Source organism: Bombus flavifrons, chromosome 17 (genome assembly GCF_040668555.2).
Source record: "Bombus flavifrons isolate JBK064 chromosome 17, iyBomFlav1_principal, whole genome shotgun sequence".
NCBI lineage: Eukaryota > Metazoa > Arthropoda > Insecta > Hymenoptera > Apidae > Bombus > Bombus flavifrons.
Window position 1 is genome coordinate 5,003,950 of NC_138458.1, and position 24,322 is coordinate 5,028,271.

The following is a 24,322-nucleotide window of genomic DNA, read 5'->3' on the forward strand; positions in this document are numbered from 1 at the left end:
TATTAATATGGCTCGAAATGGATATTAATATTTTAATAGATATTACAAAAGAAATAAAGAAAAGATACACAGTTATGAAATATTTGGTTAACATTTAACGTATGCAAATTTTGCTACCTTTGTTTATTTTGCACCTTTCATGAACAAAGTATTGCAAAATTTGGTAAGAAGATACAGTGCCATGAATAATTATCAACTGTACTTCATTTGTAGAATATTTCATAATATTCGAAGAAAAATTGACAAAATCCTTTAATATAACGTAAACCAAAGCTGAAGATTAAACAAGCAGAAATTTGTCTCTTTCGAAATCTCGAGGAAAACGAAATCTTCCTCTAATTAAACTTGTATTTTCCATTGTGAAAAAACATAAACTCAGCGTAATTAACTTAGTTACTTTTGTTACATTTTCATTCAATATTTTTAACAGATGTTTCTTTATCTTTGATTACTTCTATTAATCTGTTACTCTACACTGTCTATCAACTTATTCAAAGCAAATCTTATTCTTCTTTTTTAAATTCAACGATATTTTCTACAGGTGGCTCCTCTCGGTCATAAACTTTCCTCGCTGGAATTCCCCATAGGCTGCCGATTGGGATTTCGGACGAGGACTCGATGCTGGCCATGGTAATAATTCCATTTCGAAATCTTGAAATCATTTTTCTGTACCGGCGGCTGTACGAATAGGAGCACTGTCTCGCTGAAAAATTGTCTTTTCGTCTCCTCCTTCAATTACGTAAGCATAGCGTTCAATTTATTTTTTACAAAAACATTTTCATTTATCATATCCAGGCAGGAGCTGAGGTTTCTTGGAATTATCGAAGAAAGAAAGCAGCAAATCTGCTCGAGTCCATGATTACTCGCAGCGCAGCATCCCAAGGAACATGAACGTGAAAAAGGAGCGAGGAGAACAGCAGCTTTAAAATTTGCAACCTATGCCACTAGAACAACTTGCTTCAATTGCTACATTGTTACATCAAAACCTTCGTTTCACTACAAAATTATTAACTCAACCCTCTGTATGGAGTCTGCGTTATTTTTATTTAACATAATCGATTAACAGGTATGTGCTCACCTCGGTGGACTGTTTTCGTAAGAGCGGCTTCCGCGGAAGTGGCTCGTTTTCCTTCGGCGGTTGCTCGTCCAAGTCGACGACCAGAGCGTCGCTTTTCTTCGTGGGCGAGTCGTTATCGTATTTCGTTTCGGCAGTTTGGTCTCGTAAATGCAGACCATTCTCGAGAATAGCGCTATCGACCACGTCCGCTGATTTTTTCGTAGTTGTGCTCGTCGCCGTTAACGCCTTCCTGTTTCCAATTGGCTCTGTGCCTTTCATAGTCGTTGGCCGTTTCGTCGATCTAGTGTCTTGAGCTTTCAACTCGCTCGACGCACGCTGTAACAGATACGCGTTCGTTTGAAACTGTAACGCCAAACAATTGACGCGTTTCTCGTTATCTTTTAACGAAAGCCAAGTTTTAACAAAAGCGATTAATACCATTTTAACCACTCAGCTGTCTCTGACGAGTATACTCGTCACGAAGAAACGCCAGTACTTTGCGTTACGAGTCCTGTGAGTAATAAAATTCAAAAATAAGACGGCCCTTTCGTTACAATTTAATTCCATTTTATAACACACACTCTGTGCTTGACGAGTATACTCGTCACGAAGAAACGACAGTACTTTGCGTTACGACGAGTTCTGTGAGTAACAAAATTAAAAAATAAGACGACCCTTCCGTTACAATTTAATTCCATTTTATAACACACACTCTGTGCTTGACGAGTATACTCGTCACGAAGAAACGCCAGTACTTTGCGTTACGAGTCCTGTGAGTAATAACATTCAAAAATAAGACGGCCCTTTCGTTACAATTTAATTCCATATTATAACACACACTCTGTGCTTGACGAGTATACTCGTCACGAAGAAACGCCAGTACTTTGCGTTACGACGAGTCCTGTGAGTAATAAAATTCAAAAATGAAACGGTCCTTTCGTTACAATTTGATTCCATATTATAACATACACTCTGTCCTTGACGAGTATACTCGTCACGAAGAAACGCCAGTACTTTGCGTTACGACGAGTCCTGTGAGTAATAAAATTCAAAAATAAGACGGTCCTTTCGTTACAATTTAATTCCACATTATAACACACACTCTGTGCTTGACGAGTATACTCGTCATTTACTTACTTTCCGCCACGCGTTTCAGGTACTCGCTTTTCAAAGTTCTCAGACAGGTGGCAACAGCTAACTGGTTAATGACATGCTAAAAATGAGTTTACCATTTGCCTTAACAATTTGCAAGCAGAAACACGTTACCATAATCGTGTGCTTCCATCGAAACGTCAAAATCATTGAAGAAAGAGGAATACCTTTTATGCAATTCTTGCTTACCCTAGCGACCGTGTCCGGACTTTTGGACGGCGACGTTGGGATGTTTCTTCTCGCACGGATGCTCGTTTCCTTGGTCGTCTCCGGGCTCGGACTTTTCGCGACCCTGGGGAAACGCATCGTACACTTTACAGACGAACGCGCCGTATCCCCTAAAGCGTCGTTGCTCGCGGTAAGGTTCACCGACCGCCCCGGTGAACATATCTCTTTTCTATTTCCAGCGCGATCATTGACATTTATTCGACGAGGTTCCGATCGACCCGCTGCTTTCGCCACGCTGCCTACGATCGCCGACATCACCGACGGTTGCCCCGTTTCGCGATCCCAACTTTCGTCCTCGATCGACCTACGAATATCCTCGATCGATCTCAGTTGCTTCGTCGATGAGCAACCCACACCTGTTGACATTTTATCCGTTTCTGCTTTGTCTATCGTCTGCGTCGACGTCTCGTCGCTGCCAGAGAATTCGAAGCGTTTCGACGTGGTATTCACCGAGTCGCGCGATTTCTTCTTATTGGATGTCGTCGAGAGACGTTCCACGGTTCTCAAGGAATCGATGCTGCACCTCGATGCAACGCTTCCAGTCTCGCTGGAATCAGTGTGCTGGAAAAGCTTCCGCTTACACGACAGCGATCTCGATCTTATGGCAATTCGGCTGATCTCTATCGAGTCTCTGGCTTTCTCCAATTTTTTCTGCCTCCGCGTTTCTTGCGTTTCAGCCTGTCTTCCTTTAGCGGCGGCCATTGCGCTTCTGGATACGGTCGTAGCTTTGCTGGCGCACGTTCTCTTAGCGAAAAGATTTACATTCGGTGGATCAAGTGCTTTCGGCGAAATCGTCTTTGAGTCAGCCTTGCGGCCAATGCTTCTGCCAGATTTCCTTCGTATTTCCTTCGGTATCGATTCCACGCTTCGTTCCAACGTACCTCGGATCGATTCAGCCTCAGTTCCGATCGAATCGAAACGTCTGAGAGCTGACTCCACCGAGTCTGTTCTCTCGTAATTCTTGGAAAGTTCCTTTATAGAAGCTAAGCCGGCCTCCGACCTTCTAATATCGATCGTCGAGGGGCAGCAACTTTTCCTCATTTCAGTCTGTTCGTCTCTGACTGTACCGTCGTCAACTGATTCGTCAACCATATTTCGTGATTCCTGCGGAAAGTCTGATCCTCTTGTAGCACTGCGAACGAGCTGCATGGACTTCAAAATTTCAGCCTGTTTAGATGTCTTGCCTTTCTTCCTCTCATCCGCGATACTCTGCTTCCTGGCAATTCGTGCTCCAGCTCTTGGGATTTTGGTTTCGCCGCTTCGATCTGCCACATCAGTTGCTCCTTTCGAGCTACGAGCGATGGATTCGTTGGACGTTCGCGTTATACGCTTCGAAGCATCGTATCTGTCCATGTTCCTCTTATCAGCAACCGTCTCTGAGCTCGTTTTTCCGCTGCTTGCTGAGATCGGACTCGCTGTTTGGCTGCGAGCCTTCAAAACGTCGCTTTTGTTCTTTCCATTCGCCGCGTTTCCCTTCGTTCGACTCTGCAAGCTACGAGCACAAGCTGCAGGCTCCTTCTTCAGAGACGCAATTCGCGTTGTACGTTTCGAGCTAACGGGCCTCTCGTCCGCCGAATCTCGATCTCTCAGCGATTGCTGGAAAATGCTCGACTCCAGCAACGATCCTCTCTGTTTAACCGGCTTGCGCACGGAATATGTCAGCAACTTTCCAGCACTCGACTTCTCGCAGGCTGTTCCCTTGCTCGATCTCGAGTAAGTACCTCGAAACTGCTCCTGTTTTACGTATCGTTCAGGCGTCCTGATTTCTCCGATCTGCGTGTCCACTTCCGCGGACCTGCAACTTTTCGACCCCAGTTGGCGACCAGCCGGCGTCCCAGCTCTTTCCTCAACTTTCCTGTCCACCCTCGCTTCTGCCTGCATCCTGTCGGCCCTCGGTCGCTCTTCCCATTCGCTGGATATTCCAGGCGAAGCATAATCCACCTGATCTTGGCCACTCTGACGCTGCAGCACGTCGCGAATCAGTTTCGTCGAACGTAGAACACCGGCGGACCCTCTACGGCTAAGTGCATTCGCGTTTTCGGCTGTCAAGTTGTCGTCCTTGACGCTTAAAGGACTCTTTAAGAATCTGTCCTTGACGTTGGTCGATAGATTCCTTGGTCTTGCCGTAATCTCACACGCAACTGTTTGTTTAAGCGAGTGCACACCTTTGGGCGGTTGCTCAACGTCTGTGCAAATCTTAGACTGAAGGCTCGTAGCGATGGCGGACTCTTCTGTCTCGTAACGCAAGAATTCTGGCGTTTCTTCTCTATTTTCCACGATTTCTCGAGACCTGGGCGATGAGTCGCGACTGCCGTCTGCGACGAAACTCGTTCCCTCGTCCCTCTCAGCTCGTTCATCATCGAACTGCGACTTCGTCTGACTCGGTGTTCTGGCGTCTGTCAGCTGAAGCTTTCTCGGCTCCACGTTTCTTGCTGCTCCTTCACACTGCTCCGAGAAAAATCGCGATACCGAGCTTCTGATGAAGCGTTTCGCTGTCTCGTCGTAGCTTTCTGTCGGCGATCCTCTTGTCGCTTCTCTCGGCACGTTCGTGACGAGTTTCTCGCCTTTGGCAACGTATAACGTAGGACTTTGTTCTCTTTTCTTGCAGCACGCTAAGTCTGTTTTTGCTTTCACTATCGTCTCCGGCGTGACCATCAGGATGCTGGCGGATCTATCAGAATCCGAGCCGAAGTACTGCGGACTTACGCTGCAGCTTCTGGACGATGCTTTCGCGAACTCTGGTGATTTCGATTCGTCAGCACGAATTATCGAAGCATCGCGCTTTCCAGAACCGACTCTTCGACTCTCACTGCCTTTCTCTTGCATTTCCTCGACCACTTTTGCAGATACAGAGGGGGACTCGGTGTCCCTGTTGCGGGTGCTCATCGTCGTGGCTGATCTTTTGCCTTCGCGACAGAAAGACCGAGGACTCGAGCTACGTTCTCTTGTTAGGCGCTCGAAAACGCCAGGTAATTTGGTTTCGGTAGATTTACGCAGAGTTTGGTACTCCGGTTTTGCGCAAGATATCACGTCATATTTTGGACCTTCCGGAGAAGAAGATTTGCTGACTGCATCGCGTTTGGGAAATGTAGCGTGTCTCTTCATGGCGTCGTTCGTCGGTTCTCTTATCGTGTTATTAGTCATATCCTTTTTGTTCTTTGATTCGATTTTTAATACGGAGCTCTTACTGTCTTTCATATAATTAGGGGACGTTGGAAGAATTGTCGAGTCTATCGCATAAGCCGTGTCTGATTTCTCCGATTCTTTGCAGAAGAATTTCGGACTATCGCTACGTGGTGTTCTGGTCTTCGAGGAATTAGCAGTCTTTCGATCAATTGCGTAAGTTTTAGCTGATCTTTCAGATCCTTCGCAAAAGAATCTTGGGCTCTCACTTCGCCGTTTAACGTCTTTTATGTCTTCAGAAGGTTCACGGATCGATCTTCCCGCACGTTTTGAGTCAGTCGCGTGAGTTGTAGATTTTGGACTATCACTTCGTTGCTTGACGTCTTTTAAATCTTCGAAAGAGAATCTTTTATTTGTTTTTGCGTCGATCGCGTAAGTGGTAGCTGATCTTTCAGACTCTTTGCAGAAGAATCTTGGGCTTTCACTTCGTCGTTTAACGTCCTTCATATCTTTCAAGGAAACACGGGCTAATTTTCCTGCGAGCTTTGAATCAGTCGCGTAAGTGGTACCTGACCATTCAGACTCTTTGCAGAAAAATTCCGGACTTTCACTTCGGCGTTTAACGTCCTTTATATCTTCGGAAACTTTACGAATCAATCTTTCTGCGGACTTTGGCTCGATCGCGTAAGTTGTAGGTTTTGGACTGTCGCTTCGTTTCTTGACGCTTTTTAAACCTTCGAGAGAGAATTTTTTACTTGTTTCTCCGTCAATCGCGTAAGTCGTTGCTGATTTTTCAGACTCTTTGCAGAAGAATTTCGGACTTTCACTTCGTCGCTTAACGTCCTTCGTATCTTCGGAAACTTCACGAATCGGTCTCTCTGCAGACTTTGGACTAATCGCGTAAGTCGTTGCTGATTTTTCAGACTCTTTGCAGAAGAATTTCGGACTTTCACTTCGTCGCTTAACGTCCTTCGTATCTTCGGAAACTTCACGAATCGGTCTTTCTGCAGACTTTGGACTAATCGCGTAAGTCGTTGCTGATTTTTCAGACTCTTTGCAGAAGAATTTCGGACTTTCACTTCGTCGCTTAACGTCCTTCGTATCTTCGGAAACTTTACGAATCGGTCTCTCTGCAGACTTTGGACGAATCGTGTAAGTCGTTGCTGATTTTTCAGACTCTTTGGAGAGGAATTTCGGACTTTCACTTCGTCGTTTCAAGTCCCTCGTATCTTTCGTAGCTTCGCGAGTATACTTTTCTACAGTCTTTGAGTCTATCGCGTAAGTCGTTGCTGATTTTTCAGACTCCTTGCAGAAGAATTTCGGACTTTCACTTTGTCGCTTAACGTCCTTCGTATCTTCGGAAACTTTACGAATCGGTCTCTCTGCAGACTTTGGACGAATCGTGTAAATCGTTGCTGATTTTTCAGACTCTTTGGGGAGGGATTTCGGACTTTCACTTCGTCGTTTCAAGTCCCTCGTATCTTTCGTACCTTCGCGAGTATACTTTTCTGCAGTCTTTGAGTCGATCGCGTAAGTCGTTGCTGATCTTTCAGACTCTTTGCAAAAGAATCTCGGGCTTTCACTTCGTCGCTTAACGTCCTTCGTATCTTCGGAAACTTTACGAATCGGTCTCTCTGCAGACTTTGGATGAATCGCGTAAGTCGTTGCTGATTTTTCAGACTCTTCGCCGATAAATTTACCATGATCGCCTTGATCCTTGACATCTCTTAAAGCTTCAGAAGACAATTGCCTAGCAGTTGTTGCGCCAGTCGCAGAAGTGACGGTTGATTTTCCAGCATCTTTAGAGGATAATTCGCGACTTTCCCTTTTTCCTGTCTTATCTTTAAGCGACTCGGATGTCGATGTTCTTGCAGCTTTCGAGTCTATCGGATATTTAATAGCAGATTTCTCTTTATTAAATATCGCAGACCTTTCGCTTCTTCGTATTCTATCTTCAGACGACAATTTCCTCGCGGTTTTCGAACCAACGGCGTTCACAGTGGCAGACTTCTCGGTCTCTCCACAGAAGAACCGTGGATTTTCGTCTCTTTGTCTCACATTTCTCCCGGAATCCAACGATACCGTTTCCCCCACATTTCCAGAGACCAGTGTCTTCCCTCTGGATTTGCTACTTGCAGGATTTTTCCCATCGTTCGATCTTCTGTCTGAAGCTGTCTTGGTCATTCGGCTGGCGCTATGAAATCACAATCAGTATAACAATATTCCACTCTGCTTACAACTTACAAGCCTCAGAAATCCTCATTTCTCATAACTCTATCTTCTTGCTCTACAATGCGGGTTTCGTTCGTTATCTGGTGTTAATCCTGCTTTGCGGTTGTGGTTAGCCGACATGAAGAAGATAGCAGAGGAAAATGAGTCAGGCGGACACGATATTTTCTAGGATTCTCCTTCGCGACAAAACAAAGCTAGGGCAGCTGGCTTCGATCTTTGGCTATTCGTCTCGACTGATCGGTTTTATTTTGTTAAAAAGATGTTGGTTACGCGGTAAAGCCGCGAGAAAAGCCACGTGGAGCTTCGAACGTCGCCGATGTTTCCCTCCGTTCGGAGCGTAAAACTTCGATATAGAAAATGTTGCAACAATATACATGGTGAGAGTTCAAGTACGGTCCATCGTTAGGATCCGGAAAACACGGTTCGGTCACTGAGGAGAAGAAAGTGCGTCGGTCAACCGCCGTGAAAGTTAAACTTAGCAGAATCATTTCGTTAATTTAACATCAAATACGATACATTTTTTTTATTCGTTGTTCAACTAGGAAGCAACTAAGGAAAATCCAATGGAAAATATACAAATTTGATATTGCTAGTGGTGCGACTAATTGTTTCACGAGACGCTTTGTTCTCTTATTTCTTTCTTTCTTTTTTTCGTCCACGTTGTCTCCGATACTACGACGGCTTCATGCTTGGCGAGTAGGCTGTTATGGTTGATGATGCAGCGTTTAATGTCCTTCGGCCGATTTATCCTTTCTCCGATAGCTTTAATGTTAGGCGGACATATAAATTAGAGCGGGCGCATCTTCCTTCTTGCGACAAACCGGAGACGCTGCGCCTTTAACTTTGCCGGAAACGCGCCATTTAGTTGTTCTTTCAAGGATGATCACTTCCAGGCAGCACGTATTGTTAGGCTACTACGGTTGCGTGGGTTTAAACGAGTCGAGCCTAGTCAGCAATCGCAATTATGCAACGAGAAATTAATCGGCGGCGTAGAGAGGTTTGGCGGGGCGAAAGCAGCGACGGATTGTTAGCGCTGATTGCCAATTAGCGGCCGGAGAATTTGCATTTGTCAACGTTCGATTCGATCGTCGAAAGACGCGAGCTACTTGCGCGTTAAGATGCTTTCTATTCTCTACGTTCTTTTTCCTCCCTCGTATGTATAATTTTTTTTCTTTTTTCAAATAGAAATATTTCATTCATTTGCAATGCAAAATATTTATTTGATTTATTTACTTATTCGACAAACGTATTCTTCTGTTGTAGCGGATTAACGCGCGGGACGGAGGAGCGAAAAGGACAAAATACAGAGGAGAAGTGAGAAATAGCGGAAGATGCGCGGCGTATGTACGAAAGAAGAGTAAAAGGATGTGAATAGACAGACAGAATGAGAATTTTAAGAAGCAATGACACGGTACAAAAGTGTAAAAACAAGTTACACCTAACACTGTCGCAGAAAACGCTAGAAACAATGTCTTCGCGATACTTTAGATTGGCCGAAGATATCTTTGCTCGTGTGACACGAGTTTCACCATACGATTTAGCGTGCAGTATTGTTTCACGCGAAACAACAGAACACTTGCTAAGCTTCTCGATGGTACATTGAGCAACAGCAACTGCTGATATCCGGCCAGTCGACGATATCTTTAGCCATTTAATTATTAACACTTTACCGACCGATAGCCGATTAATCGGTTTTTCGTTACCGACACTTACCGACCGATAGCCTATTAATCGGCTTTCTGTCGCCGACACTTACCGACCGATAGCCTATTAATCGGCTTTCTGTCGACGACAATCTTTCTCATTATTTCAGCAGTAGTTTGTTATTTAGTACTAAGGTTGCTTGCTCAGTTGCGACAGTTTCGTAGGCTCTCAGTTTCATACGAATTTGAAAAACGTACCGTTCGCGATGAAGAAAAAGAACGGTATTGGAGAGTCTAAACCGAAACAGAGCCGGCGCCAGGGAGAATCTGCGCCTGAGATGCCGGTCGGACGTGCGTGTGCTGTTGAATCGCTATCGGTCGGTAAAGTGCTGACAAAGATTACATGAAATATCATTCTTTGTCCGAATTATCGTTAGTTGAAATTTGTCGTAACTAGACCGCGGATGTTTATGCAGAATTATAGTTCTGTGAATAAGATTGAAGAGACGTAAGCAAACATTTCTTTGTTTCTCTTTTACAGCAACTATACTGTGGATATTTTATATATCTTCGTGTATTATGCGCGTGCACGTGTACACTTTGTCTTAATTAAATGCGCGTAAACGTCCGCAGTGCAACTGTAATATCGTTAGAAATGCAGGGAATTTTGTTTCCAGTAGTTTGATGGTTTCAGCGATGATCTCTGTTGGAAATTGGAAATCGACAACGAGAACGGCGTATCTTAATTGTCAATGTCGAACGCGCGTTAAAACTTGCAACAGCCAATTATCCAGTTAACGATAGTTACCTCGCAGTTCAGCACTGCACGACCTTAAATTTCAATCTACTTTTACCGACTGATATAAAGTAAAATTGCGCTTTTAATGCTCTCGGCGAGGTTTGGCTAGATAAACAGGCGTGTAAAAATATTATTCTCAGATAAACAGAAGATTTCGTAGAATTATAAAAATATTGTCAACCGGCGGTACGTTGTTTCTCGTACGTGTGTGTGTGTGTGTGTGAGCCCAGATGAAATTAAGGATTTCATAAATATATACGGATACGTATTCGTAAATATTGATTTATAAATATGGTAGACTCGCGGGCAAATGGATTTCACTGGCGGCAAATACGATACGAGTTATTTTTTCACCATTTTAATATAAAAATAACGTCGTTCTCGTTTCGGTTCCATCTGCGTATTATTTTCACGACTTGGAATTTTCTACTTTCTGTTTCTGGCTTTATTTCTACGTACCTGCAAGTGGATTTTGCTGGAAATATTGGGTCAGATCGTTTCTTCGGGGCAATGGCTGGGTTCTTCGTAACGTTGTTACCACGCCTCGCGTTCGCGTTTTTAAAGCGTTCCAACCTGACCTCCGCTTGAGATAACTTCCTGGTAACACTTTGTTTTGGAAGCTTGTCAGGAACATCGACCATAAAGTCCTCGGGGAATTCCTCGCTCTCGAGGTCGTTTTTAACACGGTGCTTCAACGTCTCGTCGTACTCCATCAGATGAAGTTTCGCCATCATACGATTCCTTTCTATCATATCTTCGTTCAAAACTTCCTCCATACGTGTCTGCTCGAATGCAATTGAAATATCGAGGTAAAAATTGTCCAAGGGAATATTTCCATGCGTTATGTACACAACTAAAATTGCCAAATAGCGAAAGAACGTGTATTTAAATACGTCGAGTGGAAATGATAGCGTAGCTCTGAAATATTTCACCTCAATTACACGTTACAATCAATAGATCTGATCCTAAGCTAAACAAATTGTATTTATCCTTGTGCTTTAAGTATTAAGAATGCAAAGTCTTTAAACGTTCGTCCTATAAACTTTTCAGTTACGTCTTTGTGTTTACTGTTCATTACAAGAAGCCAAGGAAAGTTCTACGAATTACTATGAAAGTATTTTTCCAAATTTCATCCTTTAACTTACACCTCGTGTCCGAGATTTTCCACCCTTTGCACGAGGTAAGTCGATACTTGCTGCTTCGCGTATGGCGAAAATACGTGGCAATTCGAATCCAACGCGTACCGTATGTATCACGCGCGTGTGTGTGTGTACATACGAAGAAAATATGTTAAGAAATGCTATTTCAATGGGGAAAATTGTCACGTTTGGAAAATGGCGCGTTACCTCGTCTCGATGATTTCCATTCGCATATTGCGCGACGTGGTTCTCGTTTCCAAACTCGTCATCCTCTTGATCCTGGCGCGCGCACGGACCGAACGATTCTCGACTGATTTCCTCGTGATACGAGACGATCGGTTTGCCACCGTTCAAATTGCTGTTCACGTCAGCCCTGGCTACTCGTTTCACAGTCACCGACTGTCGGTTCACCGTCAAATTTCCGTTCTTCTGCACGCCGTTTCCGTTCGTCTGTTTCCGCGATTTGTTCTCCAGCGGCTCCAGTGGGTAGCTTCTGTCGATGCCCTTCACCGTCGTTTGCCGTCTTTCGTCGAACATCTGCCTCACCTTCGCGAACAGATGTTATTTTTACGATTAATCTCGTCGTTGTTTGTTAACCAGTTAGCCGTTGCGACCACTTTGGTAACTTTGCAAAGCAACGTGCCTGAACCGTGTGGCAAAATGTAAGCAATGACGAGTATACTCGTCAAGCACAGAGTGTGTGTTATAATGTGGAATTAAGCTGCAACGAAACGGTTGTTTTATTTCTGAATTTGATTAGTGACGGGCTCGTGGTAACAAAATGTTTCTTCATGACGAGTATACTCGCGAAAAACGGCCAACTGGTTGAAAGCAACGATGGATAAGATAGCGTTGCAAGTGTTTGTATATGTCAGAAGTATGCAATCATTCTGAAGTAACAGAATACATTGCAAAAAGTAAGCGGCGACGAGTATACTCGTCAAGCACAGAGTGTGTGTTATAATGTGGAATTAAGCTGCAACGAAACGGTTGTTTTATTTTTGAATTTGATTAGTGACAAGCTCGTGGTAACAAAATGTTTCTTCATGACGAGTATACTCGCGAAAAATGGCCAACTGGTTGAAAGCAACGATAGATAAGATAGAAGATAGAAGATGGATAAGTTAGAATAATAGTTTAATAAAACTTATCCATCTTCTAGAACTGTACAAACTGTACTAATTTGCCAACTAACTAATTGCTAATTAACAGCAATAACCAAGGTAAATGTACCAAATGTAGCATGCAAATAGTATAATTTAAATAGTATAAAAGTATTTAGTATGTTTATAGAATACACGTAATCGTAGTCAGCAACAACTTATCAGAAGATGTGACGATGAACAATAAATTAAAAAAAAAAGAAAAGAAAAAGGAAGAAGAAAAGAATCACGAGGAGAGATCGTTTCTCCTATTTCTTGATCCTCACAATTGTAACAAATTTTCAGAACAAGTTCGTTCAATGTTACTCGAAGGTTTACCTTTACTTGTTGACATAATTTCACTTCCCGACAAACTGGTTCCACGCTCGACAACGCTCACTTACGAATTCTCAAGATTGCGGTCAAGGCTCGCCAAACCCTTAATCTTCTTACCTTTCTTCAATAATAAACGCAACCATCCACCTTGCTTCGAATTCTTCACAAATATTTTATGTAACACATCGTATGTTATATGCGAATATCAGTGTTATATACAGGGTGTGCTTAACTTCAATGTCAAAGCTTCGCGAGGGCGTAGAGGATGGATAAATTAAGCAGTGAACTGTGGAATTTAGTTTTAAAAGTCCCTGAAAGGGCGCGTAATTAAAGTCAAGCAACGACGAGTATATACGTCGAACGCAGAGCGGCTGCTCCTACAATAAATTTTACATTTTTATTCGACGAAAAATGAACGATTCATCGTTGAGAAAGCTATTGTTATTAAAAACTTACAAATTGGCAAAAAGTAATAAGTTAAAGCATACGAACAATTGGAAAATAATAAACGACTTAATTCGTAAGAAACAATACATAATCGATACACCAAAGAGATTAATCAAATAATCAAACTTCTTTTATAAAATACATAATAGGTTTATTGGAAATATAAAGGAAACTCACTAAATGTCATTTGTATTACTTTTTACCAAAGTCTTCAATTCTTATAGCAAATGCTACTGTTTTATTTTGCACGACGAGTATACACGTCGAACAAAGTTAACTGGTTAGGAAGAAAAGTCCCGTAGGGATTTTCTCTTGGAGAAAATCGTGGTGAGAGGAGCAAAACAGTTCTCGTTTCTACGCTTGTTTATTCGCGTTATCGTCTATTTAATGAAGATACTGTTCAAAATACTGGCCTCACGCAGCGATGCGAGCATTGCACTTAACAACGACCGCTCTAATTGCAGCCAGGCATTGTTCCGCTGATATTTGACGCGGAAACGTGCCATAACGCAAATAAACAAATGAACAAATGAAAACGTTTTCGTTTCTTTCGTCGCGACTTTCTCCGAAATGCAACGAGAACGAGGAAATCTGTGAACGACCAAGGATACGCACAAGTTCTTTTTTTTATTATTTCACACTTTACCGACCGATAGCGATTCAATAGTTTTCCCCAATTTTGATTGGGGTTAGATTGTTTTCCCCAATGCATCCCCATTTGTGTACTTCGCTGCGTATGTCCGCCATTTTCCCAATCGTTTCGTCCACTTCATTTTATTATTTTTAGCTATTTTTAATTTTGTAATAACAACACCTTTGTCAACGATGAATCGTTAATTTTCTATCGAGCAAGAATCTACTCCTTCCTCCTTTTGCTTTATTTTCTTCGCAAAATTTACAATAGGAGCATCTGTCCTGCGTTCGACGTATATACTCGTCGTCGCTTGATTTCCGCTACGCGCGGGATTTTTGAAACTAAACTCCGCAGTTAACAGGTTAACGAACGAATGTGTGCTTCGTGGGAGAAAAAAAAAAAGAAAAAAGAAAAGAGAAGGAACGGAACGAAAGGCTGAAAGGCGATTCGTCGTGATTCTCAGCCACGAAACAGCGGCCATTAGCCCATTCAAGAAAGCGTAGCGTGAAACCGCGTTACGACAACGCACGGCGCGTTTCCACGCGAGGATTCGCTCACCTTTCCACCTTGCGAGGTCGAGGTTGTATGGCTGCTGCTCGAGGTCTTTGTGACGGTGTGCTGGCTGATGGAGGTAGCATGATTCGAGCTGTTGGAGCCGGCGCTGCCTCGTTGCACCACTTGATAAGCTCGTTGCTGTTGTTGGTCGTAAAGCTGCAGCAATTTCTGCTCCTTCTCTTGCAGTTGCTTCTGCTGAAAGCGAGCCTGCGACAACCGCACGTAATTTTCTCTTAGCTTTATCATATCTATTGCGGGGCAATGTTTCTCGATGGCGACAGACTTCTACGATTTTTAGCCTCGTCTTTAGCTTTAAAAGTCAATCGATGACAAATTTGCAAGTCTTATAAACTTAGGTTTGTTCCTAGATTTTAGCGGAGCTCATCAATTCCGTTACGTGAACGTGTGCACGAGCGTGACAAATTCTTTTAAATTTGTCGTTTGAAGGGATTTTTGAAGCAGAATGCTATCCGTTTGGGAAATTGTTGCTCCTTGCTTTTGTTTAATTTTCTTAGTTTTCACAGAGCACAGGCGTTGGACTTATGCGTAAGATCGTTTAGGTTCGAGTCGTTTAGGTTAGGTTTAGGTTAGGTTAGGATCGTTATGCGGTCGAGTACAAGACACTCAAGGAACGTGTGAAGTTTGCAATTTTTAAATGCAAACTTAAGCTTTAAATTTTAAAAACATGTGAAGTTTGCATTTTGAAATTGATAATAGGCTTGAAGACGGTTTTTCTATACTTTTCATATACTTTGCTATGAGTCTGCGTATTTCTTGTACTTTTTAAATACTTTTTTAACACTACGATCTTTAACTCGAATCTTGTGAATGGATCCTGTAACGACCCAAAGATTATATTTGTTTTTCAGAATCTACACGAACACTTTAACGAAACAAACTACTCGGACGTGTTCTTTTTCAACGATAAAATGACCTGCCAACACGGGATAGCCCAGCAAAGAAGCACAATCTGAAATATTGCCGAGGGATCAACCTTCCACAGCAACAACTCTTCAAACGTCACAAGTTTGCCGCGTAGTGAGCAAGCTGCAGTGATCGACAATTGTCACTTTGTGAATGATCGTGTAATCGAGCGAAACGTTCGTCCAAAAACTTGTTTGCACTTGAATTTCTTCCAATTCAACTTCTCTCGCAATAGCCTCGATTCCACCTCGTAACTTTATCGCGTCTTTAACCCAGAAGAGATTCTTAAACGCACGGCAATCTTTTCCCTTCCAAATTCCTTTTTTATATCGCGCGATCTCCTAAAATCGCGCAATCGACGAAGCAACGAAGCGATCAACGCGACTGGTTTCCACTGGCTCGATCGATCCGCGATCGCTTCGTAGCTGATCTCCCTCGTGGAAACAATTAAGTCGAAGCTGTGATTCGCGAGCAAAGTTAACGCCGGCCGGCTTGCGACTTCTGGTTAACCGCGGCTCCTACAGCGATAGCTGCACAGACTACAGTGCGAGCGATGCATACGCGGCGCTCGCACGCCGTGCAATCTCATCGATTCCTTTTAACCTACATGCCAAGGGGTTAGTAAACTCGTTACCTCGCTGAAGCCGACGGAATTCTTCCCTTAATTCCAAGCGAGAGCCTAAAGACCAGGCACTAAGCGTTAGACGATTCATTATTACTCGAGCGATCGACTAATGGACTTGAGATTAAGTAGTTAGCTGGTTTTGACGAGTATACTCGTCACGAAGAAGTAGAAATATTCTGTGTTATGACGAGAAAAATGATGAAGAAAATAAAACAGTCCTTTCAGTGCAATTTAACTCTATATTACAACAGTCACACATATTGTGGTACTTGACGAGTATACTCGTCATCGCTTACTTTTTGCCACATATACTATGCTGCTTGACGAGTATACTCGTCATCGCTTACTTTTTGCCACATATACTATGCTGCTTGACGAGTATACTCGTCATCGCTTACTTTTTGCCACATATACTATGCTGCTTGACGAGTATACTCGTCATCGCTTACTTTTTGCCACACATTCTGTGCTGCTTGACGAGTATACTCGTCACGTGTAAAAGGTCGTTGCAATTCGCTGTTTAGATTGCAGTTTAGTAATTGCAGTAAATTGCAGTAATGAAATTAAAAAATAAAACAGTCATATCATGACAACTTCATTCTATATCATAACAGCCATGCATATTCTGTACTTGACGAGTATACTCGTCATCGCTTACTTTTTGCCACATATACTATGCTGCTTGACGAGTATACTCGTCATCGCTTACTTTTTGCCACACATTCTGTGCTGCTTGACGAGTATACTCGTCACGTGTAAAAGGTCGTTGCAATTCGCTGTTTAGATTGCAGTTTAGTAATTGCAGTAAATTGCAGTAATGAAATTAAAAAATAAAACAGTCATATCATGACAACTTCATTCTATATCATAACAGCCATGCATATTCTGTGCTTGACGAGTATACTCGTCATCGCTTACTTTTTGCCACACATCCTGGGTACACGCTTTTCAAAATTTTCAAAGAGATCGCGGCAGCTAACTGGTTAAGGAACAGCGTTTATAATCGAAATTGTATTTCCACATCGAAAGCACGTAATTGTAGCCTTTGTTTTCGCCCACGTGTAGTATACCGTTTCTATTTTTATATTCCAAAGTAGCCATCTCGTCTTATCGCTTATCGATCACATCTGGCAATTATATTAGAAACGCGTCATTCAGAAAGAAATTCGAAACAAAGTGATGGAGTAAAAACGAAGAAAACCAATACGTGGCTCGTTTTATATACAATCAATCGTCAGTCAATGTATTACAATCAATTTTCGAACGACGTGAGGACAGAAACGCGGGTAGACGCACCGCGTGCGTCAGATGGTGTTACGAGCAGTGCACGTGCATATGACGAATCAGAAAATTCGTATATGATTCTTCTTCTACAGCTTCATTATCTGCTCTACGTATGTACTTTTGTAATAAAAGATATTTCAAGCACGTAAAACAACAACAACGTAAACATTTTCTCGCTCAAGCTAAGCCGACGAAACGAGGAACACTTCTTCTCGACAATTACACATATTTTCAACAGCGATTGCACGAGCTTTTATAAGACATTGATCACAAATCTTCAGTTACCAGGTTTTCAAATATTTCAGGTCGCCCCAAAAGTTTCTTTCATTTTATTGGGTTGGCAATTAAGTGATTACGAATTTTGCCACTAGGTGGTATTGACACAATCCACAATCACTTAGTTGCCAACCCAATATAAGCAAACGCTGAATGCACAACATTTCCTCTTTTGTGTTATTTTATTTGTAGTAACAAAACAACGAATAAAACAAAAAATGTCTTTATGAAACGAAAGAAACTTTTTACCAAATATAATTAAACAAATTTTGTCAGGTTAAAAAGATCGATTTAGTTCCGATCGAACGATGAAAAAGCTTCCGTAGCTTGAAATTCCCCCACCTTACGCCGTACGTTTTGCAAAGGTGAAAGACCTGTCGACGCAACTCCCACCAGCCACTTAATTAAAGTCGTGGTGAATAATCGTATTCGCGAACGTTCAGCTGATGTTGGCGCCTGTCGCTTGCGCGAATCAACCGGCCAGGGATTCGTCTTCGTCGAAAGATCGAGTATTGTTTGATAATCAAGAGGAAACTGTTAATTGGATAGCCGTCGAATCGTTGAGCCGGCAATCAGGCGGCCTGCTAATTGATTTATTCCTAATGAGCCTGGTCGGCCGCGCCGCGTCCATCGTCTCTCGCTTTGTACACGTGCAAATTCCTGGCTCGGCCACCCGTGAACGCGTAATTCGTAATGATAACGAGACGTTGATTGGACGTCGATTAGCATCGATGCTTCGATCGGTTGCCTGAAATATTTTCGCTTTTTTACGCAACCGTGTCACATCGTTGCTGACGTTTCGTCGATTAAACGTGATTTTTCCACCAACGTGATCGAACGACGATGGAAAAACAGCTTCCGCACTTGTTTGCTTTCCGCTTAAATCGATTATTGTAATCGCGACGATGTTCAGGTTGCACTTGATGCTCGCAAACGAACGATAAGCAGAAAAAGAGATCGTATTAGCTTGGCAAGTAAGTGATTACGGATTTTGTAATACCATCTATTGGCAAAATCCGCAATCACTTAGTTGCTAACCTCAACGAGCATTTGGATCGAGCTGCGTTATTTGCTTTTTGGAAATTAACACGAATACGTCGTTTCGTTAGGCGTTCAGATTGTCAGAGGATCTAGGAAGATTATTCGTTTTTATATCGCGATTAATACGTAGAATTGATGTGTTTTCTTAATTGCGCATTCTTCACATGTCACTTCCTTTCTAGGTTGCTGTGTCTCACGCCATAATTACCAACCATTTACAAGTCGTTAACAGTGTAGCCACGTAATGTTAACCAATCGATTGGAGTAGCGAGCACGCGAATACCCAGCCTATTCGTGAAAGAGAATTTTCACAGCGATTTACGAAGTACGCGTACAATAGCAAGGGAACAACGACGAAGACCAAAGCGTGTCAAGTGCGTTTCACGCGATTCACGTATTTCACGGAAGTATATTTTCGGATTAATTGAAAGTACAAATTAAAACTCAAACTTCTCCGGAGAGTAAGCTACGTTTTACACAATGGGTATAAAGAACGTTTAATAACGCTATAAATGTCACTACGACAGCCACTCACCAAGTACACGTACAATAAGAGGGAAACAACGATAAAGAAAACTGTCAAACCACATGATCGAGACCGTGTCAAGTATTTTTTAATACTTTACTGACCTCTAGCGGTCCAACAGCATACGCACGTCCGACCGGCAACTCAGGCGCAGATTCTCCCTGGCGCCGGCTCTGTTTTCGTTTAGACTCTCCAATACCATTCTTTTCGCTAGTAAGTTTTTCAAATTGGTGTAAAACTGTAGGAGCTTACAAAGCAACGCAACTGACGCAACTGAACAAGGTACCTTAATACTAAATAACAAATTACTGTTTAAATAATGAGAAAGATTATCGGTGATAAAAAGCCGATTAATAGGCTATCGGTCAGTAAGCGTTGGCGACGAAAAACCGATTAATCGGCTATCGGTCGGTAAGCGTTGACGACGAAAAACCGATTAATCGGCTATCGGTCGGTAAGCGTTGGCGACGAAAAACCGATTAATCGGCTATCGGTCGGTAAAGTGTTAACCACAGTTGGTGCGTCGAACAAAAGTATGTTTGCCAGACGAACTTGCGATCCTTTCGAAATACAAAGGAAATTTTCGAACAAAGAAACTGTATAAATAACGTTCAACAACAACTGTAAAGCAATTTCATCGCTACGAGATACGTCGTAAACTGTTCAAACAAACGTTTGCTCAGATCGTTCCTCCAAAGCGTTGCTGTGTGAAATGCCTTTGCAACAAGCAGCAATTAATCGATTACTTCTAAAAATATTTCAACTTTCCCAGTCAGTCTGTCGGTCGCACGTTCTATTCCTGACTTTGCCACCTGCGGTGTATTGGAAGCAAAAACACCTTTTACCAAACGCAAAACAAAACGGACGAAAATGGAAAGGAGCGTGAGACAGCTTTTATTTTCCAAAATAACGACTCGATGCAACGGCTTCTGCGTAGGTGGCACTGAAAACCTGACCTCGCAACAGCAGTACGTTCACCTTGCCCTTAAATAAGACTCTGGATTGCCGTGTACCGGTCCATCGAAACGGTCGAGACGGAGAGAAAGAGAGAGAATAAAAAGAGGAAAAGAAAGGGGGAAAGGGACAGGTGGGCCAAGGGGAAGGATCGCAGGTACATTAAAGAAGCAAGTAGCAGCGGAGGAAAGGAGGTCAGCGTGGAATGGCTGGCGAGAAACCGCGCAATCGTATCGTGGCTGAATCAGTGAGGCAAATGTAAAGAAAGTAAATGTAGAAAAGCTAGATAAGACTGTAACGTGCTGTATATTATAAGGAAATTTCTTTCCAACGATTTTCATTCAGCTTACTTTTTTGCCTGTCTGTCCGGGCGGAATTTTTTTTAAACGAAGATTCAGCTACTTGCCTAGGACAACTAGAGAGCTGAAAGTTGGAAAACACGCTCGTTTCACCACGATAACACCGTGTAATTTCAAGAAATCGATTCTTCCTTGCGGATAATTGTCTGGTTGGCCCAGGTGAAGTCTCGAGATATCTTCTTATCGCGCGGTGGGGCTCAATGTACGTTGTCGGGTGACAACTTGCAGGGGGAAAATAAACGATCAGGTGTGTACATTGGAAAAGTTGAAAAAGATGGTTTTATTTAGAAATAAGTACTAAGGAGAAGAAAATAAGTTTGTTAAAATCAGAAACCTGTACATGTTGAACACGAAATAATCGTATAATCGCGGTATCGTTTAATAGCGTATTAATAATAATAATAATAATATTATTATTATTATTATAGGGTATTACTCAATTGTTGAACTCGTATTATTAAAAATAAAAACCTGGCGAGCTCACATTACATTAGTTGGTAAGTTTTCAGAATTGTAACGCTTTCGAGGACTCTCTGCCCGATTGGATAAATCTTAGATTTACGATTCGAGTCAAATATTGTTGCATTTGTACGTGGAAATCGTTAAAACATTGCTTTGCTTGCCTTCATTGGAAATTTCTTCATGCAAAACGTTCATGTAAGAAAGCAGAAGACGCGTTGGTCGAATGGAGATTGCGCCGCAAGGTTTTTAATTTTAATATTTTATTTTCCATATATTATTCGTCGATGGTACTTGACTGAAAAAATTATTTGCTTCTCCCTGGTTCATTTTGAAATAAGAACCATGTTCTTTAATCTTATCAACCAGTTAACTGTTGCGACTTCTTTGAAAAGCGTGTTTCTAAATTGTGTCGCAAAAAGTAACCGATGACGAGTATACTCGTCAAACATACAGAGTATGTGTGGCTGCTATAATACAGAATAAATTTGTGATTTGACTGTTTTATTTTTCAATTTTATTGTTACAGTTTACTCCAATTGCTAATTGCAATTAAAACAGCAAATTGTAACTACATTTTACGCGTGACGAGTATACTCGTCAGAACACAAAATATTGTCAGTTCTTCGTGACGAGTATACTCGTCAGGACACAAAGTATTGCCAGTTCTTCGTGACGAGTATACTCGTCAGAACACAAAGTATTGCCAGTTCTTCGTGACGAGTATACTCGTCAGAACACAAAGTATTGCCAGTTCTTTGTAACGACTATACTCGTCAGAACACAAAGTATTGCCAGTTCTTTGTGACGACTATACTCGTCAGAACACAAAGTATTGCCAGTTCTTCGTGACGAGTATACTCGTCAAAACACAAAGTATTGCCAGTTCTTCGTGACGAGTATACTCGTCAAAACCGGCTAACCGGTTAATTTACATTAACAAGTGATTGTTCGTGATAGACAATGGATGGCCATTGGATTTTGATGGACAATATGGACATTGGCCAACAATTTACTAATCGATTCAGAGGTTGATTCTGCGTACAAAATATACAGTGTATAAATTTGTTCCTATGTGTATCATAGTATATTTCTTTCCAGTTCCACGTTCGCTATATATATTCGACTAACCAACCACAGCGAATACCAAAATGGGAACGTTGGCGAGTGATGCAGCGATATTTGCAAGCCACAAGATCCTAAAATTGCATTCTCCTACCTTCAAGATCACCCGAATTTGCTCCAAAAGTAGCTTCTCAAATGGAAAGCTAAAATCAACGAGGCTAAGCCAACCCGTGTAAGTTTCTTTTTCAGGAGAGAGCAATGCCATCCCACACTTTATCAAACGCGTAAAAACCGCATAAAAATACCGCAGCTGTCAACAGTACAATATCTGTTGGATTGGCAACTAAGTGATTGCGGATGTTGTCATTAGATGACATTGACAAAATCCGCAATCACTTAGTTGCCAACCCAATAGATCTTCCCAATATGTTACGCGCAATAAAGTCAATTGAATGGGACAATTAATGGTAAGAAGAGAGAAAATAGATGGAAGATACGAAAATATCTACTGACAACTTGTCAGAAAGCGAGGATTATCAGCGAGGAATAAGACACTTATTTATAGAAAAGATAACAAGGCCGATATGGATTTATGGCATCGAGCTACAGGGTCGTGTCTGTAAATCCAATACTGTCATCGTACGAAGATCTCAAGCCAAAATACTCCGCAGGATGACGGATGCACCGTGCTATGTATCAAACAAAACGTTGCACGATGACTCTGACACGCAATTCATCAGACCGACAATACGAGAAAGAAGCAACAGCCACTACATCAAACTGGATCTTCGCAGCAATCTTCTCGGTTCTACCGGTTCTGAAGAAACAGGGTTCTAGAAGACTAAGAAGACAGTGGCCAAAATGACGTCAGTGGCCAGACTGACGTCAAATGAATCGACGTTACGACATACAGGGTGAACCAATATCAGAGATTACTGTGTTTTTGATAGTTCGATCGAAAATCGCTTTATCAGGTACAGCGCGGTTTCAAGAGACTTTCAACGTGATTATAGCAAATTTGTTGTCAACTCTCTATTCCTCATGATTTTTCGACATCAGCTTGAAGTTTTCGCAAATAAACCAATAATTTTTTAATAAAACACCTATCTGCTAGAGGATTCCAAGGCGAATTTTCTCTACTTTTTTTTTTATTATTTAATTTGTGCTTTACAATTTGTCCAACTGGACATTCGGTAAATTTTTTCTCTACTGATCACGATTCCTGGTTCACCCTGTATAAGGAACCTGAGGCACCAAATTAGCCTAAAGAATCTTCTCTTTGATTCCGATCGCCGACGAGAAGATAGGAAAAAGAAAGTTCACTTTTCGTTGTTACAGTAACAGTTTATATCAGTTTCGATTAAACGAGATGTTGTACGTATCAGAAAATAGAAAAATCCTTCAATTCGTCGATGCAATTATTTTCTCAGCAATGTTGCTCATAGACACGCAAACGTAAACTTTCTCGAGCTTTCAAGATATTACACCGCGCAAGGAAAGTTTCAGACTGTGCGTCACCTTTAATAATCAGACTTACATAAGTTGTCCATGTAATTTGAGAAAATTAGATTAACCACTACGCTATAAAACTAGCAATCGAACTTGCCTGATAATACTAATCATCAATAATCACATTCGATGTTGCTCGAAATCCTCTCATTTTACATTCTGTAAAAATAATCACCTTCCCATTAACTTGTTACTATTGCGCCAAGAAGAACGATCGAACGAAAAGATTGGAAATTCCCAGCGAATGTCCGCAACGAATTCGTAAATCAGCAACGAGACAGCGAATAGTCGAGCCGGCCTTTGCGTTTTTTCCAGCGAGCGCAACGAAAAACGCAAATGGAGAATCGTGTCTCGTTGTTTCGAAAACATCGACCAGCAACGAACATGTGCGGCAAATATCAGGCGATGGAAATGGAGAAACTGGCCGCGTCGTCGCATCAATGACACACCAACGACACTGCAACGCGACGTCCTGGCGAGCAAAAGGAACGTCAGAGAACGTGCTTCTCCTCTATAAATGGTCATGTGTGTCAGAGGCGCGATACTGCGATCTTGCACGCCTGGTTCAAGTGTGAACAGTGAATGATCAGTGTGAACACTGATCCGATGATTCCTTTCGGATCCCAGTCTGTTCACACCTATATGGATCTTCCCTTTGAAGCTTAGAACGATTATCTTCTCTTTGAAGCTTAGAACAATTATCTTCCCTTTGAAGCTCAGAACAATTATCTTCCTTTTTCCTCGAATTGGAAAATTCATTCGAACCTGATTTTATTATTACATCGCGTGATATGGTTTTATTTTGTGATCGTA

General features: G+C 42.1%; 1 protein-coding gene and 1 long non-coding RNA gene across 6 annotated transcripts in view; one reads left to right on the forward strand and one right to left on the reverse strand.

Moving 5' to 3' along the window:
- Positions 1-24,322, reverse strand: part of LOC138188883 (microtubule-associated protein futsch) — an 88,655-nt gene that overhangs the window by 4,283 nt on the left and 60,050 nt on the right. For all 4 annotated transcript variants that reach the window (XR_011175726.1, XM_069131030.1, XM_069131029.1 and 1 more), the window contains exons 2-6: positions 14,491-14,694; positions 11,581-11,919; positions 10,694-11,016; positions 2,399-7,754; positions 1,079-1,393 (exon numbers count right to left, since the gene is read on the reverse strand). Coding sequence is in view for 3 of the 4 variants with exons in the window: in XM_069131029.1 (XP_068987130.1) it covers positions 1,079-1,393; positions 2,399-7,754; positions 10,694-11,016; positions 11,581-11,919; positions 14,491-14,694 (6,537 nt within the window). In the remaining variant the exon portion in view is untranslated. The remainder of the gene's footprint in view (positions 1-1,078; positions 1,394-2,398; positions 7,755-10,693; positions 11,017-11,580; positions 11,920-14,490; positions 14,695-24,322) is intronic.
- LOC138188895 (uncharacterized) lies at positions 398-17,645 on the forward strand. 2 transcript variants are annotated; one of them, XR_011175733.1, is made up of 3 exons: positions 398-630; positions 796-1,066; positions 15,357-17,645. It is a non-coding gene; the product is annotated as an uncharacterized LOC138188895 (long non-coding RNA). The 2 variants fall into 2 exon arrangements; XR_011175732.1 differs by lacking the exon at positions 15,357-17,645 and adding an exon at positions 9,056-10,263.